Source organism: Spea bombifrons, chromosome 11 (genome assembly GCF_027358695.1).
Source record: "Spea bombifrons isolate aSpeBom1 chromosome 11, aSpeBom1.2.pri, whole genome shotgun sequence".
In the NCBI taxonomy this organism is placed as follows: domain Eukaryota; kingdom Metazoa; phylum Chordata; class Amphibia; order Anura; family Pelobatidae; genus Spea; species Spea bombifrons.
This window is the reverse complement of record NC_071097.1, coordinates 38,256,158-38,277,454: the sequence shown is the minus strand read 5'-3', so window position 1 is coordinate 38,277,454 and position 21,297 is coordinate 38,256,158. Positions and strand designations below refer to the sequence as shown.

At 43.8% G+C, this 21,297-nt stretch overlaps 1 protein-coding gene across 2 annotated transcripts in view; it reads right to left on the bottom strand.

Moving 5' to 3' along the window:
• Positions 1–20,971, bottom strand: part of SHTN1 (shootin 1) — a 41,774-nt gene extending 20,803 nt beyond the window's left edge. For both annotated transcript variants that reach the window (XM_053451356.1, XM_053451357.1), the window contains exons 1-4: positions 20,863–20,971; positions 16,742–16,794; positions 13,700–13,760; positions 3,472–3,566 (exon numbers count right to left, since the gene is read on the bottom strand). In XM_053451356.1, the coding sequence (XP_053307331.1) occupies positions 3,472–3,566; positions 13,700–13,760; positions 16,742–16,794; positions 20,863–20,920 (267 nt within the window). In that variant the 5' untranslated portion in view covers positions 20,921–20,971. The remainder of the gene's footprint in view (positions 1–3,471; positions 3,567–13,699; positions 13,761–16,741; positions 16,795–20,862) is intronic.
• Positions 20,972–21,297: the final 326 nt, after the last annotated feature.

Genomic DNA, 21,297 nt, shown 5'->3' with positions numbered 1-21,297 from the left:
ACACACACGCAGTATATATACTATGTATATATATGTCTATATGTACCGCACGCGCAATAAAAAAAAACACGGCAGGAAACTTCACACGTTGGACGTTTTGGTCCCGGTACATGATTTGGGAATCGGCACATATAGATCGGCCGCCCTCCCCGTATAGATTTACACCAATTCCGCAACGTCTGCTTGGCAGAAAGGAGCTGGCGGCGAGAGGGATCGGAAGGGGCGAGGAGGGATCAGAAGGAGCGAGGAGGAATCGGAAGGGGCGAGGAGGGATCGGAAGGGGCGAGGAGGGATCGGAAGGGGCGAGGAGGGATCGGAAGGGGCGAGGAGGAATCGGAAGGGGCGAGGAGGAATCGGAAGGGGAGAGGAGGGATCGGAAGGGGAGAGGAGGGATCGGAAGGGGAGAGGAGGGATCGGAAGGGGAGAGGAGGGATCGGAAGGGGCGAGGATGAATAGGAAGGGGCGAGGAGGGATCGGAAGGGGCGAGGAGGGATCGGAAGGGGCGAGGAGGGATCGGAAGGGGCGAGGAGGGATCAGAAGGGGAGAGGAGGGATCGGAAGGGGCGAGGAGGGATCGGAAGGGGCGAGGAGGAATCGGAAGGGGAGAGGATGGATCGGAAGGGGAGAGGATGGATCGGAAGGGGCGAGGAGGGATCGGAAGGGGCGAGGAGGGATCGGAAGGGGCGAGGAGGGTTGAGAAGGATTGGAAGAACGTGGTTTTGTCTGTCGGAATTCTAAAGTATTGCTGTCATGATCCACACAAAGACATAATGACACCGAGACACTCGCTAATGCACGGAGAAATGAGAGCGCTTCCTTTCTGGCGGGGCCGGCGGGGCCGGGGAGCGTGCGCGGCATCGCTAATGACATTGGCCTGGAAATTGCAGTAATCCATTTTCTGATGAAGTGGCTCAGATGCATTTTACCGCAAGAAAAACCCGTAAGACTGGGATAAAAACATTCTTTAATAATAACGCCTCTGATGAGACGGAGGAGAGGAAATTACAGACTTGGTAAATTCATCAGGCGTCTGGTAATCAGCGGCGGGGGAGCCGGGGGGCCGATGCCGCCACCACCTTCTCGCCCCCCGACGCCTCTCACCCACTTTCCAATTGTACAAAAATCAAATGAGCTCCTTTTGTTGCCAAACAGCATATATTTTCCCCTCTTTTGCAGAGAACCTGTTGATATAAGGACATTAACCCCCTGACTGCCAGATATGGGGGGCAACTAAATAGTTTCCTAATAACCTAAAGCTGCCATTTAAAGGTTAACCCTTTAAGGGTTAGGGCAGTTCTATAAGTGCTGTTTGTGACCTCGTTTGAAACAAATAAAACAACGATCTGTTCTATATTTCACTCGACATAAAACAAGCCAATGACATTGTGTCTCATATATATATATATATATTATACACACACATACACAACAGGTATATATATATATATTATACACACACATACACAACAGGTATATATATATATATTATACACACACATACACAACAGGTATATATATATATATTATACACACACATACACAACAGGATTATATATATATATATATATATTATACACACACATACATAACAGGTGTATATATATATATATATATATATATATATATATATATATGTATATGTTATATACACATATACACAACAGGTATATATATTATATACACACACATACATAACAGGTGTATATATATATATATATATATATTATACACACACATACATAACAGGTGTATATATATATATATATGTATATGTTATATACACATATACACAACAGGTATATATATTATATACACACGCATACATAACAGGTGTATATATATATATATATGTATATGTTATATACACATATACACAACAGGTATATATATTATATACACACGCATACATAACAGGTGTATATATATATATATATATATTATACACACACATACATAACAGGTATATATATATATACATATATTATATATATATACATATATTATATATATATATATATATATATATATATATACACACACACACATATGACAGTGTTTAAAACAAACAGAGGCAGGGGCATTTTGAATCATTTATGTTCTGGATTCATCGGTTTTATGCTCTCCTGACCCCAGCCAGGTCCGCCGCCGGGACCAGCAGAATCTCGCGGAGCGGCCGTGCACGCCCCCTCCAAAAGATCCCCACAAAAGGATACCCGGGGAGGAATAATAAATAAAATCGACAAGTGTGTCTCTCTGTGTATTGTGCAGGGGCGGCACCGGTGCTCAATATCGTTCCAGTGGAGGGGACAGCCGGTGCCGCACTCCTCGGGCAGAAGCCGTACAAAGTCTGGCACAGCGAGGGAAAGGCTCCGCCGGGTTCTCTACTTTCCGGAAACATCTACATTTCTGAGGCGACCAAAAGCTCCCCAACACATAACACAACTTTTAGGTTTTCCGGTTTGACTTTTTTAAATCTATTCTATAATTACACCCACAAACACGCACATACACACACACCCCCACGCAAACACACACAAACATGCACATACGCACACACGCCCCCACGCAAACACACAGACATGCACATACGCACACACGCAAACACACACAAACATGCACATACGCACACACCCCCCACGCAAATACCTGTGTATATGCTAGCCATTAAAATAACGTGTCAACAAATGCGTTTATTTTTCTCTCTCCGATTCCACGCCCCTCCTACACGCGTGTCCCTACACCGCCATGACGTAACATTTTCATCCAGCACCTGCCAGAACGCCTGCCCATCCCCTACAAAAATCTGCCCCGGACACAAACGGGCTGACGCGCTGCCACGCATGCAGAGACGCTCATTGGCAGCTTCAGGCGAGGTGGCATCCAATGTATATAACTTTACATGCAAACAACTGCTCTGTGATTGGATCTTTTCTTTAAGCCCCACCCATCATCGCAGATCTTTTCTACTGGAAGGGTAGGGGGTGTTTGGAGAGTCTTTTTAGAGCTTTTTTGCCCTCCTTTTTATCATAGAGACCCCCTTTGTAGTTGTAGAAGATCACCGTGATCCGAGGCAGGTAGCTCTGTACACCTGACCGTGGTTCGTGTGATCAATGAAAGGGGGGTCATCAGACCCTCGCAGACCTTGCAGGACTTTCCTCACCAAGTGCCAGGAGCGACACCACGGAAAAGTCTAACATCCATTTGGACACTTAAACCCCTTCAGCGTGAAGGTACTCTGTTTGATGCTGACAGACATGGGGCAGGTAGATGGGGCAGGAGGACGGGGGGCAGGAGGACGGGGGCCTGGCCCAGGTCTTAAAATGATTCAGGTGGCGACATAATAGAAATGCCGGACCACCTCTGGTCACCGGAAACGTGTATCTATCCTACATCCCCAAATTCATATACATCTCCGGACAGCGAGAAGATTTTGCCCAGACTGTGGCGCGTGCCACCAAGCAGCGTTCATTACCTTAGAGGCTAAAGCTTCAGCGCTCTCTCGACACGTCTTCTCAATCTCCAGATTGTTTTGCATGAAACTGACTTCTTCGATGACTTTATGTGAAACTAGAGAGGAAGAGAAAGAGGGGCGTCAGAATTCCAGAGCGTTTCGTGTCCCTTAATGCGCAACAATCCCAATAAACTCAGCAGGGACAGGAGCCAAAGGACGAATGTCATGTTACGATATCGTGTATATTCCATGTTACATATTATATGTGTCATGTTACTATTTTGCATATATTCCATGTTACTATAGTATATGTGTCATGTTACTATATTGTGTATATTCCATGTTACTATTTTGCGTATATTCCATGTTACTATAGTATATATGTCATGTTACTATATTGTGTATATTCCATGTTACTATATTATATATGTCATGTTACGAGTGTATATTCCATGTTACTATAGTATATATTTCATGTTACTATAATGTGTATATTCCATGTTACTATATTATATATGTCATGTTACTATATTGCGTATATTCAATGTTACTATAGTATATATATCATGTTACTATGTTGTGTATATTCCATGTTACTATAATATATATATATCATGTTACGATAGTGTATATTACAAGTTACTATAGTATATATGTCATGTTACTATATTGCATATATTCCATGTTACTATAGTATATGTCATGTTACAATATCATGTGTATTCCATGTTACGATATGGTAATATCACATTATGATTTCTTATATATTCCATGTAACCATAATATAAATATAGTTATTATATCTGTCGTGTTACATATGGTATATTCCATGTTATTATATCTTATATATTCCATGTTACTATATTATATCCGTCATGTTACTATAGTATATACAGTAAGTCATACTATATAACATATAATACAGTTTAAATTATTTTTTTGTAAATTAAAGAAACAGAAAATATAAACTAAAAAAACTTGTTTTAATATATCAGACAGAACCCCCTGCGGGGTTAATGGCTCAGAGGATTAGGTGGACGGGCATTTAACTAAATTTACTTTAAAATAAACCACAAATGTAAAAGCAGAAAACACGTTAGAAATAAAATTGAAACAAGTTTAGTCTGAGGAATTTGATTTTTGACATAAAAATAATAAGTAATAAATTTATATAATATTATTAAATAATTCTGGCTTTTGTAAAAATTGTGTTTTCTGCCACAAATCACACACAATACCGATGATCACAGCAGAGGAAAAAATATTCCCAGAGAATGATAGCCGGCGCGCTGCGTACACCCACAGGCCACGGAAGTGAAATCCTCGTTTAACGAGCCTGGAATATAAACGATCGGATAAAGAGATTTATTTAAGGGAAAAAATCTGAAATGATAGATCCTGAAAAGGATTGGGGACGGTGCATGTGCGAAAGTGGGCAGAGAACGAGGACACCGCTGCACAGATCCTCAACTCAGACCCAGCGTAGTTTTTTTAGTTTATATTTTCTGTTTCTTTAATTTACAAAAAAATAATTTAAACTGTATTATATGTTATATAGTATGACTTACTGTATATACTATAGTAACATGACGGATATAATATAGTCAGCACCTGATGTCTGCAGGGGAGGAAAAAGGTGATCGACAAACAAGCCGTCAATTACAAAACCTTTTCGCAAGCACCGTGCAGGTTGCGATTCCTCGCATTTCATTAAATTGGATGCAACGTGCATTGTCCGGGATTTACGGAGGCTGCAGGAATAATGACATTAGAGCAGAAGACAATAAGCAACGAGCGGAGGGGGTCGCAACAAAAACTGCGCGCAGGTCAAGGAAGCCAAAGCGCTCGGGACAAGCGCCTTTTGTACATCGCGCTCGCTTCGCCATTCAGGCTAATATTTGTAAATGCCGGGATAATTACGCCGACGGACAATAAGCCGCTCCTTTTATCCGCCAGCCGCTTTATCCAAAGTGAATAGTAAAGGTATTTCCTTCATTTGGAGAACACAAAGGAGAGGAGGTGAGGATTCTTTCGAAGGTTATAAACGACAAAGTGTTTCTTTTCAGAATGCGCAGACGGTTAAGCGTCCGTCGACTTAATACAGAAAGACAACGTCATTGAGAGGTCATCACAGCACATCCACCCGCGCCAACCATTCCCAGCCCGGTGCCCAGACGGCACCTATACATACAGTACACACACATACAGACAGACAGACATATATATATATATATATATATACATACACACCTATACATATAGTACACACACACATATACATAAATATATATACACACACACCTATACATACAGTACACACACATATACACACACATATATATATATATATACACATACACACCTATACATATAGTACACACACACACATATACATAAATATATATACACACACACACCTATACATACAGTACACACATATATACACATATATATATATATATATATATATATATATATATATATATATATATATACACACATACACACCTATACATACAGTACACACACACATATATATATATATATATATATATATATTGTGGCAAGGTAGCACAGTCTGTGTATATCAGTAGCAGGTTGGAACGCTCATTATTCCCAGCATGAGGGGGTTAATTGCTGGGAGGTCAGCAGGTGGAACCAATTAACCTGCACTGAGGTGTTTAAAGGGCGGCCGTTAGAGGCATTAGTTGTCTGGAAACAGGCAGTCAGTCAGTCAGTCAGTCAGTCAGTCAGTCAGTCAGTCAGGCAGTCAGTCAGTCAGGCAGTCAGGCAGTCAGGCAGTCAGGTGTTATAAAAAGGTACTGTGTTGTGCTGCTATTACTTCTGGGACTGGAGTAGCTGGCCGGTTAGTTAGTGAGGTTTATTTATACTGTAAGTGAAACACTGTGGACCATACAAAGCTGCAATAAACCACATCTTGCTTTTATTCTGCTGGTGTTTGGCGTTTCGTGTTTTGATCCGGTGTGAGAAGTGGGATTTTGCTGTTTGAACCCTGTATCAACATGGAGGATGTTTTAAAGACCCTCCTGCATGCTGCTACAGTGCAACAGAAAACCAACGGGCTGATAACTGCTCGGATGGGAGCTATGATGGAAGCACAGACTGCATTACCTTGCCACAATATATATATATATATATAATATACATACATACACAGTATATATATATATATATATATATATATATAATATACATACACACCTATACATACCGTACACACACACACAGTGAGAACATTCTACTTCACGGAAAGAGTAGTAGATACCTGCAACGGACTTCTAGTTGAAGTGCAAAAAAAAAAGTTTGGGATACCCATAAAACTATCCTCTAGAATTAATACGGAGGAAGGGATTCCAAAGGGCCGGCTGTTGGCTCTTTTCTGCGGTCACAACCTACGTATCTTTCCGCCATTTTCCTGGGGTAACAAGAGGCCTTTAATACCCACCATTGCTGAGCCCAGATCCATTTAACCCAACTAGCTACCAGCCACCGCCAACAGGGGGCAAATCTCAGCAGAGGGGTAAAAAAAATCACAGAACGGGGGGGGGAAATCACTAGTAAAAAATATTGTTGCGGGAAAACGAAACCCCCAGCATGCGCCAAAGCCGGGTAAAGATAACCTCGAGATTATTTTCAAACCCCGACACGTACTAATCCTCGGCAGCCGCGGGCCGACCAGAAACCACTTAACTAATTAGCGGTTACGCTCCAGCAGAAAAAACACGGAGCAACACTGTCATTACAACAAGTGCCGCCATCGAGGGGCATCTAATTATTACTTGACAAGCGCAACACTCGCATTAACCGGCGCCACCGCCGCACCCATCGCAGCGTGAATGCGGAGCGGCGAGAAACTCCCAGCCGGCGCTAATGTCCGCGGCCCCTGACACGTTACGCGTAATTACCGGCAGACGCTGTAAATAAACAGAATTGGAAGGGAAAATTGCAGCGGGCGCGCGGGACGCCATGTGACACGTTGGAAGTGGCAGGCTTAATTGAGAGTTTCTTTCACCGCTGCAGATCATTTCGGCTGGATTTCTCCGAGGACGGCGATTAGAGCGGCGCAGACGGACGTCTCACGGTATCAGCCGCTGACAGGGACTTCTATTAAATCGTATCTGCTGCTGATGAGAGCCCCAGCCGCCGCCAAGCTCTGATCATTACAACTAAATGGTCGTGTTGTCATCAACCTTGCCGGCTCCAATTGAAAAGAAATGATTGTGAAGCCCCCCTTCCGTGATCGCCCCCCCACCCCCCAGGGCCCCTCCCCCACCCCCGGCGCTGAATAGAGCCAATTTCCAGCAAACTATAAAATCCAGAATAGCCCCGAAAAATGCAGCTGCCTGGCATACAAACCGGTCCCATTAAAGCGGAGCCACACACAATGCGCGCTTACACTATGGGAACAACCAGAGGCGGCCGGCGGCCAAGTTTATTCACCGACACAAAGCCCCGGCAGGCTCTTTATCAGTGTAATTGCCTTTTATATTGTGATCCGGATAATGGGCCTTCATTTTCCCTTAAGTTCCCAATACGTTCTAGCATTCTGTCAGAGTGCGGACAAGATACGGTCTTCATACCTCGGAGATAAAAACACACAAAAGGGCCGTGGACTGCGCGGTGTTGGCTACCAACACGTGGCGCTTCCCGAGACAGACGCTGAAAGACGCGTGAAAGGCAGGTTTTATTGTCCTGCGCGGAGCGCCAGGTGGAAAGGAAGACACGATTCCCAGAACTCCGGAGAGGCTCATCGTTTCCCAACCTGTGGTCCCTCGGGGAGGAATAACCACAGTCTATATAATGTATCCGTTAAAATGAAGAAAAATGCATCAAAGCCCCCAGACGATGCCTTTAACTGCATAGATCTGTCCCAGAAATTGAATTTATTGACCGTTTTGCGCAGGTCTGTTAGGCTTCATGCTGAGGCACATATAGAAAACACAATTCCATAAGTTCCATGTTCCATAAGTTCCATTTTTTGCCATATGACCGGGGTAAATCACTCCGCCTCCATTCCTTCATTAAGCAGGAGATGACCGATGGAGGTAATTGGCGGCTCTCCGGTCTCCATATGAAGCAAACCGCATAAAGTTATATTCATTGTATTTACTCGCAAAGCCAACTATAAAAACATAAAATGGTTAAAAATACACCCCATATCCCCAATAATCAATGCGCACCACAGTCTTTAAAGGCCGTACCCTCGTTTCTGGAATCGAGTCAGTATTTTTATTGCTTCTATATTTTAGTACATATTTTCCTATCTATCTCCTCATCACTAGTTTTCGGACATGAAAGTCTCGTTTGTGTCGGATTCTCGGCGGACGCCGCTCGGATCAGCTGCGGGTAGCGTCATCTCGGTTTGCGTCGGCAGCGTCTCCGCGGTTGCTCTCTTCTTCATTTGGCGCATGTGCGACGGATGCCATTCCAGCTTCTTCGGAGCCCCTGCGCATGTTCAGCTCTTTGCGCTCACAGACTCGCAGGGAAACTCCTCACAAGCGTTCTCAGGGGTTCTCTGTCTTTTTGTGGCAGGTATCATCACCTTCGCTTACAAAACTTCGAGGCGTTTCATTAATGATTATTTCATTATTATTAATTTATTGTAATTCATCCTAAACACATTTATTTGCATTTATAAAAGTTTGTCCACAGCTCATTAAATTACTTTTATCCATTCTGTGCATGCGCCTCGGTCACCCAGTAAACTATTAATGTTAATTATGGAACCGCCTGGATCTTATGGTCTAGCTGGTGCTTGGAACGCGGATTCCATAGAATTCATTGTTAATTTTTTGCCATATGACCGGGGTAAATCACTCCGTAGAATCTGCCCCTTCAGCAGCTCGCTCTCTCATCCATCATACTCCAGAGATAAATCCGCTGCCCGATGGAGGTCCCGAGTTATGGCTTCGGCCGGCATCGATGCTCTGTGCTTTAAAGCTTTGAGGACTAAATATCAGTCAATGCCATGCTCCTATGGAGCTTCAGCATTGAAAGAGTTAAAAAAGAAAGGAAAAATAACAGCACTGACCTGAAAGTCAAGAGCGCTTCCAGGTCAACTGCTGCAGAACCAATCAAATGCAAGCTGATGATCACTGGCCAATAGGAGTGATCTGATCATTATGCCAGCCCCTGGATGACCCTGCCCTAGAAAGAGGGAGGGGTCATCTCAGGTAATAATAACCCTCCTCCCAACCAATTTTTTATAAAAACAGATAATAATTACACTGATTATTGATCGTTTTATGTCAGCGGCCTAAACTCGTCACTTACAAGTAATCTGATAAAAAAAAATATATAAAAAGTTTGAACACCGTAATGCGCATGTTCCAGTTTTTAACCGGCAGTGCCTAAAAGACATGCCCTACCCATGTATGTGGGGTATTCCTGTACTCGGGGGTGTTTCTGAATACAAATCACAAGTTGTTTTAGTAAATTTACTTAACCAGGGGGGGGGGAATTACTGAAATACTGCTTTACTGCAATGTTTAGGACAGACTGGCACTAAAATGGTTAAATCAAAAGTGGTAAAATACTTTGGGATGCCAACTTTCAAAAAATATATATAAGGCGTTTCCAAAAACAAGACAAATACCTAAATACACTTTTGGAGTTTTTTTTCCCCATTTGCACGTGTTACATACATGTTTATTAATATATATAATAAAAAAAAATAGGAAAATTTTCTTTTTCCTAATTGTCCACAGATATTTAGATATTTTTCATACTAAATGATGATATATATAGATATATATATATATATAGTTATTTCAAAAGAAAGCCCTACTTGTGCTGAAAGACAATATATAATGTGGGGGGGCACTAAGTGAGTTAGGGGGCAATCAGAGCTGAATAAAGAGCAAAAACACAAAAAACAGCTCTGGTCATTTAGCGCAAACATGGTGTAAAAAAAAAAAAAAAACCCATCCTGGTGCTGAAGGGGTTAAAGGTCACTTCGTTGGAGGCTCCGCGGCATCAAACACCTTTTTCTCAGGTTAGGAGATATTCGGAGAGCCGGCCCCGTTAGACGGCCCCCCTGTCACATCTCAGATTCTGGGGTTTTTATTAATTAAAGCAGAAATGATTATCGTCCCTTCGTACCAAAAGAGGAACGGAAAGAACATAAAACAAAGCGAGAGCGAGCAGCTCTGCCTCGGCTCGTTTCATGCACGTCATCCGTTGCTTCTCGATTACATTATAATCCTCGCTTTATGTCGTGTCTCCTCGCAGAAAGTCAGGAGCTTTTTGACCAATATGCCGCAGTTTGATGTCAGAACGGTTACGTGCCGTATCGCGCATGCTGATGGTGTATAAAGACAGTAATTGATACAAAGCAGGCAGTCTGCAAAGGCAGGCGAGGCACCAGACGTGGATGTTCAGGTGCACATTGAAGCCGATGTTACGGGAAGCCTCCATCGTGTCGGGAGTAATATTATTATGTAAATCATCTATTTACAAGTGGCTTTCAATGCAGCTTTTTCAAAACGCGATTGAGATCAATTCTAAGTCTCTTATTCATTTACTCCATTTAATAAAAACATTTGTGATGAATTCATGCGCCGGTGTCTGAATGAGACGCGTCTATCGCTGAGGTTAATCGGCTTCCCTCCATTCATTCCCTCTCTCTAAACCGAACCACAAGGCCATTGATATGAACTCTAAAGTATATGGTCCGATTCTATGCGCTAACCCCTATGCATCAGACCCAGCTCCTAAAACACGGCACAGAGAAGTCAACCCGCGTTTACGGCCAGCCAACGGAGGGCAAAACTTTAGCCGTATGGATGAGAAACAAGACCGGCTGCCCCCCAGCGGTTACAGAAAGTACGAGGGCTCAGCATCCACTGCTCAGAATGAAGCTAAACTTTATACGAATCAATTAAGAGGAACGAGAGCCAAATTGCCAGGTAAAAAAAAATTGAAAAAAAGCTGAAGTGTTTATAACAAGCATTAACCGCCCATGTCATAAACATTATGATTTTTATTATTATTATATATATATATATATATATATATATATATATATATATATATATATATATATACTCTCCGGCCGTATAACTAATCCCGTCCTTATAACCCGTTATATCCCTGTATATTCCTCATATTATATATTATATACTCTCCGGCCATATAACTAATCCCGTCCTTATAACCCGTTATATCCCTGTATATTCCTCATATTATATATTATATACTCTCCGGCCGTATAACTAATCCCGTCCTTATAACCCGTTATATCCCTGTATATTCCTCATATTATATACTCTCCCCCCGTATAACTAATCCTGTCCTTATAACCCGTTATATCCCTGTATATTCCTCATATTATATATTATATACTCTCCGGCCGTATAACTAATCCCGTCCTTATAATTCGTTATATCCCTGTATATTCCTCATATTATATATTATATACTCTCCGGCCATATAACTAATCCCGTCCTTATAACCCGTTATACCCTGTATATTCCTCATATTATATATTATATACTCTCCCCCGTATAACTAACCCCGTCCTTATAACCCGTTATATCCTGTATATTCCTCATATTATATATTATATACTCTCCCCCGTATAACTAACCCCGTCCTTATAACCCGTTATATCCTGTATATTCCTCATATTATATATTATATACTCTCCCCCCGTATAACTAATCCCGTCCTTATAACCCGTTATATCCTGTATATTCCTCATATTATATATTATATACTCTCCGGCCGTATATCTAATCCTGTCCTTATAACCCGTTATATCCTGTATATTCCTCATATTATATATTATATACTCTCAGACCGTATAACTAATCCCGTCCTTATAACCCGTTATATCCCTGTATATTCCTCATATTATATATTATATACTCTCCGGCCGTATAACTAATCCCGTCCTTATAACCCATTATATCCCTGTATATTCCTCATATTATATATTATATACTCTCAGACCGTATAACTAATCCCGTCCTTATAACCCGTTATATCCCTGTATATTCCTCATATTATATATTATATACTCTCCGGCCGTATAACTAATCCCGTCCTTATAACTCGTTATATCCTGTATATTCCTCATATTATATATTATATACTCTCAGAAAGTATAACTAATCCCGTCCTTATAACCCGTTATATCCTGTATATTCCTCATATTATATATTATATACTCTCCGGCCCGTATAACTAATCCCGTCCTTATAACCCGTTATATCCTGTATATTCCTCATATTATATATTATATACTCTCCGGCCCGTATAACTAATCCCGTCCTTATAACCCGTTATATCCCTGTATATTCCTCATATTATATATTATATACTCTCCCCCGTATAACTAATCCCGTCCTTATAACCCGTTAGATCCCTGTATATTCCTCATATTATATACTATATATTATATACGGTCTAGCCCATAGATAAAAATCTATTGGATCGGATAGCACAGACTCTGTGAGGATTCCACATCTTTAAGTCTCTTACTGTAAAGAACCTTCTTCGTTGCTTTAGATGAAAATTCCTATCTCTAAGTCTGAACGGACGGCCTCTTGTTCGCTGCACAGTCCTGTTAATGAATAGGTCATCAGAGAGAGCAGCCGGTATTGGCCCCGTATGGATTTGGATTATGACGTCATATCTGCTGTAAACCACCGTTTTCCTCAAATAAACAACTTCCCCTTCTCCAGCCTTTCTTCATAAATAAGGGTCTCTCATAGTTATTCTGTAGCTGATTCAGCTTCAAGTTCCATATTGTTTGTTTTAAGAACAGGCGCCCAGATGTACCCTTCATACTCAAAGTGGGGTATTAGTCCACATGACTTACACAGGGGCATATCCCGTGAGTAAATAAAGGACAATATCTTACAGGCCCTTGCAGCAGCTGCTTGATATTGAACACTGTTCACAAGTTTATTGTCTACAGTTATTCCCAAATCCTTTTTATTAAGTAAACTTTCCCCAAAATGCATAACATTGCACTTATCAGCATTAAATCTCATCTCCCACTTGGTCTTCTCATTCTTAACCAAATCTCCTAGGAGGGAAAGACGCATAGCTGTCAACACCGGCCACAAGATGATTAAAAATACATTAAATAACAGGGGCCCAGGACAGACCCCTCAGGGCCCCCCTAGCCTATGATCCTAAATTACAGGAAATAAAGGCAGACTCCATGAAACGATCCGAAAAATCCGATCGAGAACATTTCATTTCGCCCGACTCTACTCACTTTTGCCGAACTCTTCCAACTTTCTGACGGCGTCATCTCGCTCGTGCTTCATCTTCTCATACTGTGGCCAACAAAGACAGGATTAATAAAGGGGAAATAATACGATGAACATAACGCTGGCGGCTGAGACCCGACGATTCCAGTGGAACCGCAGGCCACAGTCAGAAATCACGGGTTATTATAGAAGAAAGAGGCACTAAACATCGGTGTAACGGGAAGGACAAAAAAAACTAATTCCAAACTCACAGAATAAAAGAAAAGGGTTAAAAAAAACAACCAACCACTTAATGGATGGAAAACGCCGTTGTACAGCTCAGCGGAATATGTTGGCGCTACATAAAACCATAATAATAGATGTTGTAGGACGTATTCGCAGAGACGGCTGTAAATAAAGTCGTGAGACACTAATTCATATATAAATTAAACCGAGTGCTGGGGGGGGCGGCTCAGGAAAAAAAAAACAAGCTAAACAGCAGCCCCATATCAGAAATAAACAGCTAAATACGGGCGACCCCTATATCGGCACAAATCGGCAAATACGGGCGACCCCTATATCGGCACAAATCGGTAAATACGGGCGATCCCTATATCGGCACAAATCGGTAAATACGGGCGATCCCTATATCGGCACAAATCGGTAAATACGGGCAATCCCTATATCGGCACAAATCGGTAAATACGGGCAATCCCTATATCGGCACAAATCGGCAAATACGGGCGATCCCTATATCGGCACAAATCTGTTTTGGAACTAGGAGCCACTTCTAATCTATATCATTAAGAAATCTGTCCCACTATAAACAGAATAAAGATATCTCACAAAATATTTGTCATAAATAATAGGGAATTTTATTATAAAGTATTAATATAATGAATATATATCTTTATATCTTTATGTTAATGACAATCCACTGAATAAAGAACCGATACATTAGTGAAAACATTCATCCATTTAATGATAAATACATTACATTATTACACACATTACACACACACACAGTAAATTACACACGCTAACACCAAACAGTAACACACAAAGTCAAACACACGCTAACACCATACAGTAACACACAAAGTCATACACTTATACACACGCTAACACCATACAGTAACACACAAAGTCATACACTTATACACACGCTAACACCATACAGTAACACACAAAGTCATACACTTATACACACGCTAACACCATACAGTAACACACAGTCATACACTTATACACATGCTAACACCATACAGTAACACACAAAGTCATACACTTATACACACGCTAACACCATACAGTAACACACAAAGTCATACACACGCTAACACCATACAGTAACACACAAAGTCATACACTTATACACACGCTAACACCATACAGTAACACACAGTCATACACTTATACACATGCTAACACCATACAGTAACACACAAAGTCATACACTTATACACACGCTAACACCATACAGTAACACACAGTCATACACTTATACACACGCTAACACCATACAGTAACACACAAAGTCATACACTTATACACACGCTAACACCATACAGTAACACACAAAGTCATACACTTATACACACGCTAAAACCATACAGTAACACACAAAGTCATACACTTATACACACGCTAACACCATACAGTAACACACAGTCATACACTTATACACACGCTAACACCATACAGTAACACACAAAGTCATACACTTATACACACACTAACACCATACAGTAACACACAAAGTCATACACTTATACACACGCTAACACCATACAGTAACACACAAAGTCATACACTTATACACACGCTAACACCATACAGTAACAGACACATAAGCTCACAAACACACACCTTACAGTCAGATATTATTATTATTATATTTATTTATAAAGCGCCGACGGATTCCGCAGCGCTGTACAAGGTAAAAATGACACAGATAACGACAAGTACAAAATGACAAGCGATAGACGCACAGATACAAGAGTAACGACGGCCCGTGTCCCGCAGGAGCTTACATTCTAGGTGGATAGGGGGGAGAGACAGGAGGTGAGGACTGCGTGGGAGTGAATGATCATGGTGTGGGGGGGATAAGGGTTGTAAGTGGGGGGGGGGGAGTTTAGATTTTTGTGTCAGTGGGAGGCTGCTCTGAAGAGAAAAGTTTTTAGGGAGCGTTTGAAGGAGGGTAGAGAGTCGTGAGAGTCGGACAGCGCGGGGAAGAGAGTTCCAGAGGGTTGGTCCTGTAGGCGCGCATGGGAGGAGGTGATGAGTGAAGATGCAAATATGAACACCATACTCTCTCACACTACAATCATACGCTTATATACACTATCCAACACACACAACACATCATACACCTATACACACTAACACCACACTCGTATACACATGTACACAATATCTAAAAACACAACACACGCTTATACACAACACCACACACTCATATGCTTATACACACTATCCAACAACATACACAAGATACGCTTATACACACCAACACCACACTCTGATACACATACACACTAACACCACACTCCTATACACATGTACACACTATCCAACAACACACCATACACCTATACACACTAACACCACACTCCTATACATATACACACTATCCAACACACCATACACCTATACACACTAACACCACACTCCTATACATATACACACTATCCAACACACCATACACCTATACACACTAACACCACACTCCTATACACACTAACACCACACTCCTATAAACATGTGCACACTATCCAACACACCATACTTTTATACACACTAAAACCACACTCTTATACACATTATCCAACACCATACGCTTATACACACTAAAACCACATGCTCATATGCTTATACACACTATCCAACAACATACACAAGACACGCTTATACACACCAACACCACACTCTGATACACATACACACTAACACCACACTCCTATACACATGTACACACTATCCAACACACCATACATTTATACACACTAACACCACACTCTTATACGCATGCACACACTATCCAACAACACACATTTTGCACACATTACCTCTTCCATGGTTTTCATGTTTTCGCTTCTAAGTTCTTCGTATTTTTCGATGGCTGAAATACAGAAAAATTCAGAGGTTAGAGATTTGCCCCGAGCGCTTCCCACCGACTCATTTACACTTCTGCTGCCCCAGGTCTAAGGGTGGAAGGCTCTGCACCACTTCCCGGGTCATTCATCAAAAGCAGCCAAATGGATTTACCACCAGAAACGCTCCTCCGGCACGGATGCCGAGCGCCAGGATACAACCACACGAGGGGTCCATCAAACTATAACAAATCTCTAAGGAAGAGAAATGTTACAAGAGGCCCGAATCTAACACTAGAGGGTCAGAGTCCGAGATGAAATGAAGGGAAATTTTACTTTACTGAGAGGGTGGTAGGTAAGTGGAACAGCCTCCCAGCAGAAGTGGTAGAGGGTAATAGAGTGAGGGGATCAAACATGTATGGGATAGACATACGGCTCTTGAATCTAAGACGAGACTGACAACTGATTAAGGTTTGATTCTTTACAGCAGGAGAAACGGGGGTCACTGAGGGCCGATCTGCCGGCGGGTTCCTCAACATAAAGCGGGAGACGGCAGCCCCGGACCCAGCGAGAATAAAGTTTCCTGGTTTTGTCATTTTTTTGATCAGATTAAACAGTCCCTGGCGCGAACCCTTCGAGTGCCAGAGGATTCTTTCACAGGCTCCCGATACGCAGGACGCAATCAGGAATGTCTTTAGTGATTAACATTCAGTCGGGGGCAGCAGTGAGGTGTTAGGAGCCCCGGCCGCAGGGATCTGCCCTGTGAGCTTGAGCCTTCAGCTTCTGCAGCCAGTGAGTTGGCGGCTATGAAATGAGCCGTCGTAGAAGGTTTCTGGGTGTGATGAGAGTCTGCGGCAGCGATAGAAGATCCTAAAAAAATAACCCATTGTGCGCCAGAGGGCTGCACAGCCTTCCTGCCCTGGCTTTAGGAGGATAAATACACTCAGCAGAATGCACTGCCAGAAAGTCCTAGAACCCACCAGCAGATCGGCCCCCGTCTCGTCGCCCGTTTCCCCTGCTGTAGAGACTCAAACCTTGTTGGTCTCGTCTTAGATTCAGGAGCCGTATGTCTATCCCATGCATGTTTAATACGCTCACTGTATTACCCTCTACCACCTCTGCTGGGAGGCTGTTCCACTTATTCATCACCCACTCAGTAAAGTTATCCTTAATCAGTCGTTGGTCTAGTTTTCAGGAGCCATATGCCTATCCCGCGCATGCTTAGCATCTATCACTTTCTCCCGCTACCGACTACTGTAATTATTAAATGCTCGAGGGGTTTGATTGTCTGCTGCTGATGTTTGTGAGATCTCTGGAACGTGAAAGTTTGTTGACGGTTATGAGTGGCATCGCAGAGCAATACTCGCTGCATCGCGCCAGCATTCCCGCTCGGGCAGAAATTCCACCCCTTGGTCTGATTTTAATGTGAAAGCTCCTGGCCTTGGTATTTGCCCCTACAGGCTGCCCCAGGCTTCTGGGAAGTTTCATCTCTTTGGAATTATGAGCCACTTCCAGCCATCAGACTCCGAGGCTCCGTTATTTATCGCATTTAACCATTTATTGTAGAAGCCGCCATGTTGGAATTACTGAAGTGACCCCTACATGGCTGGCAGAGTCACAGTTCTCACCAAAGGGGACAATCAGCTGGAGGACGATAGCCACGATGCGCCATCTGCATCAACACCACCCTGACCCGCCATTGCTGCCGCGATGCCATTATATCACCATAGGAACGGATTGGTCCAATCAGCAGGGACATCCCATTGGTTCCTATGGCTATAACACCAGCTTTCAATAATTTTCCAATGGGTCATATTTATAAAGCGCAATTCTGTGTCAGGCCCCATTCAGGCTGTGGAGCTGCTTATCTCTAGTTCCCGCTGCCGCGCTACGGTTCGCCCTTTGCTGTAATTATTCCTGGATTTCCTTACGCTCTGCCGTTGGCTTCTGATACTTTGTTCCAGTCCTGCTCTTGGCTTCAGCTTCTGTTTCCTTTATAAGTTGTGCCGCACGCGTTTCTTATGTTTGTCTGCAATCTATAGGAATGTTTTCTCTCTGTTTTACATTTAATGTTTAGTTTCAGCTTATTAGTAATTCAGTAGGCAGGGTTTAACACTAGGACCCACCAATTTTGGAGTACTTTGGAGTAGTGGTGGGCTAAGCATTCTATGGCCGTAAGATGTGACTGTTTCCAATTGTTATCATTCAGTCCTAGGCTAACCATCTGAGTGCAAGCGGTGACCTGCGTACCCCTCTGGCACTCAAAAGGTTAAAATATTTGCACCTTGGTGTAGAAAAGATGTGCGCACCCTACCTGCTCCATAGTATCAGACACCCCACATATTCAAAGGATTGAAACGTGCGCAGAGCGAAAGGGTTAATCCCGGTTAAGCCTTATTGTGGCAAAAGACATGATTTGAACAAGGCCCTCTTTTCCCCGAATCATCTGAGGATTTCGGTTCCTCTCTTCTCTCCCCATGACCCAGTTAAGATGTCCTATCCTTGCTTAAAGGAGAAGCGTCTGAGGATCTCGGCTCCTCACTCCATCCCATGTGTTCCTTGTTCCCTGTCCTTTGTTGTGTCCTGTACCATGTATGTCTTGTCTGGCTATGTTCCTTGCCCTGTCCCCTGTCCCCCTGGTCCTCGCCCCCTGTCCCCCTGGTCCTCGCCCCCTGTCCCCCTGGTCCTTGCCCCCTGTCCCCCTGGTCCTCGCCCCCTGCCCCCCGCCCTGCCATGTTTCTGCTGTTTCTCTGCTTAGCTTCCCTACTCCCAGCCTGCAGCACCCTGCACATTTCTCTGTAGAGCTATGTCTCATGCCTGCTCCAGGGTACCTGCAGGATATCTTTGTTTTGTTCTGGACAACACCCACTGCTATGTTAGGGCCCCGGGATGTGGCTGCACAACCCTAGGTGGTCAACACTTGGGGGAGCACAGTTACCCAGCACCAGGCCCTGTCCGACTCCGCTCCCGCTCAATAAATCCTGAACTCCATCTTTGGGCGCTCTGGATCTTTACAGTCGTCTGTATGGACCCAGTCCCTGACATCCTGTAACTTGGTGCTAAATGTGGAGCAGTTGCCATAGAAACCAGCGCAACACATTTAGTATTTTCCCAATTGCTCGGATTTGTAACCAGATCCTGGCGATAGGCGCAGGGGCCCCGGGAGGGCGAGTCCCAATGAATCGGAGGGAGTGTGAGGGGACGCTGGTTAACGGCGCGTCGGGGGCCATGAGGACCCACCAAGCACACAGATCAGCGTTACTATGGCTGCCGGGTGGAAATGATTTGACGCAATTAGAGCAAAAACACTTTGCTTGTAATAACTTGAACGTCTTTCCCCACAAGAAAAGCTGAGCACAGGGAATTGACGCGCTTATCAGCATAAAACGTGTCAGTGGGCAAGCGTGGTGGGGATGCAGCCGCCTCCCAGAGCTGGTGGTACGAAGCGGTTTGCAGCCCCTCCCACTGCTGCCTTCCTTTGGCCGTGTCGCGCAGGTAAATACCTCCTGTCCCGCCCTACGGTTCCCAAAGCAAACGAAGGAAGTTCTGGGTCCCGTTTGGGCTCAGTCCGTGTGTACAAGGCGTGAACTGATTAACCACCTGAGTGCAAGCGGTGACCTGTGTACCCCTCTGGCGCACCAAAGGTTAAAAGATTTGCACGTTGGTGTAGAAAAGATGTACGCACCCTACCTGCCCCATAGTACCTGCCACCCCACATATTCAAAGCATTGAAACATGCGCACTGACAGCTGTCTGTACAGCGCAGAGTGAAAGGGTTAATCCCTGTTTAGCCTTATTGTGGGAAAAGACATGATTTGAACAAGGCCAGCGCCGCGCCCTGCGATCTGCCCCAGACTCACACCCTAAGGGGCAGGTGCAACCTAGCCCCTGCCCACACCACTGGCACCCTCAGGGTTAACGGCATGGGCAACTAGCCTCACCCCACAAATCTGGCATCTACAGGGTTAACGGGCAGGTGGAACCTAGCCTCAGTCCGCACCCCTGGCATCTACAGGGTTAACGGGCAGGTGGAACCTAATGGTCAGATGACACCCCATCCCCGGCACTCAGGTGTTAAGGGGCAGCCGTCCTCTCACCTGTCTCCTTCAGGCTGGAGATAAGTTCCATGTGGCCGCCCCGCTCCGTGCCGCTCATTGTGGGATCTCTCGCCACCTACAAGATGCCGGCTCCCGGTGGCCGGAAGTGGGAACCTCAGGGGGTGGGGCTAGGAACCACCTATACGCTCAGCTGGAGCGGACTACCTTACACCATGCAGGGGCTGCCCGACACCCCCCCTTTACAACCTGCCTCAGATATCATCACTAGTACCCTCCTCACCCTGTGGGCTCTGCCCCAGATATCTACCCCCAGCACCGTAACACTCTGCAGGGGCTGCCCGATTACCCCCCCCTCCAACCTGCCTCAGATATCATCACTAGTACCCTCCTCACCCTGTGGGCTCTGCCCCAGATATCTACCCCCAGCACCGTAACACCCTGCAGGGGCTGCCCGATTACCCCCCCCCCGCTCCA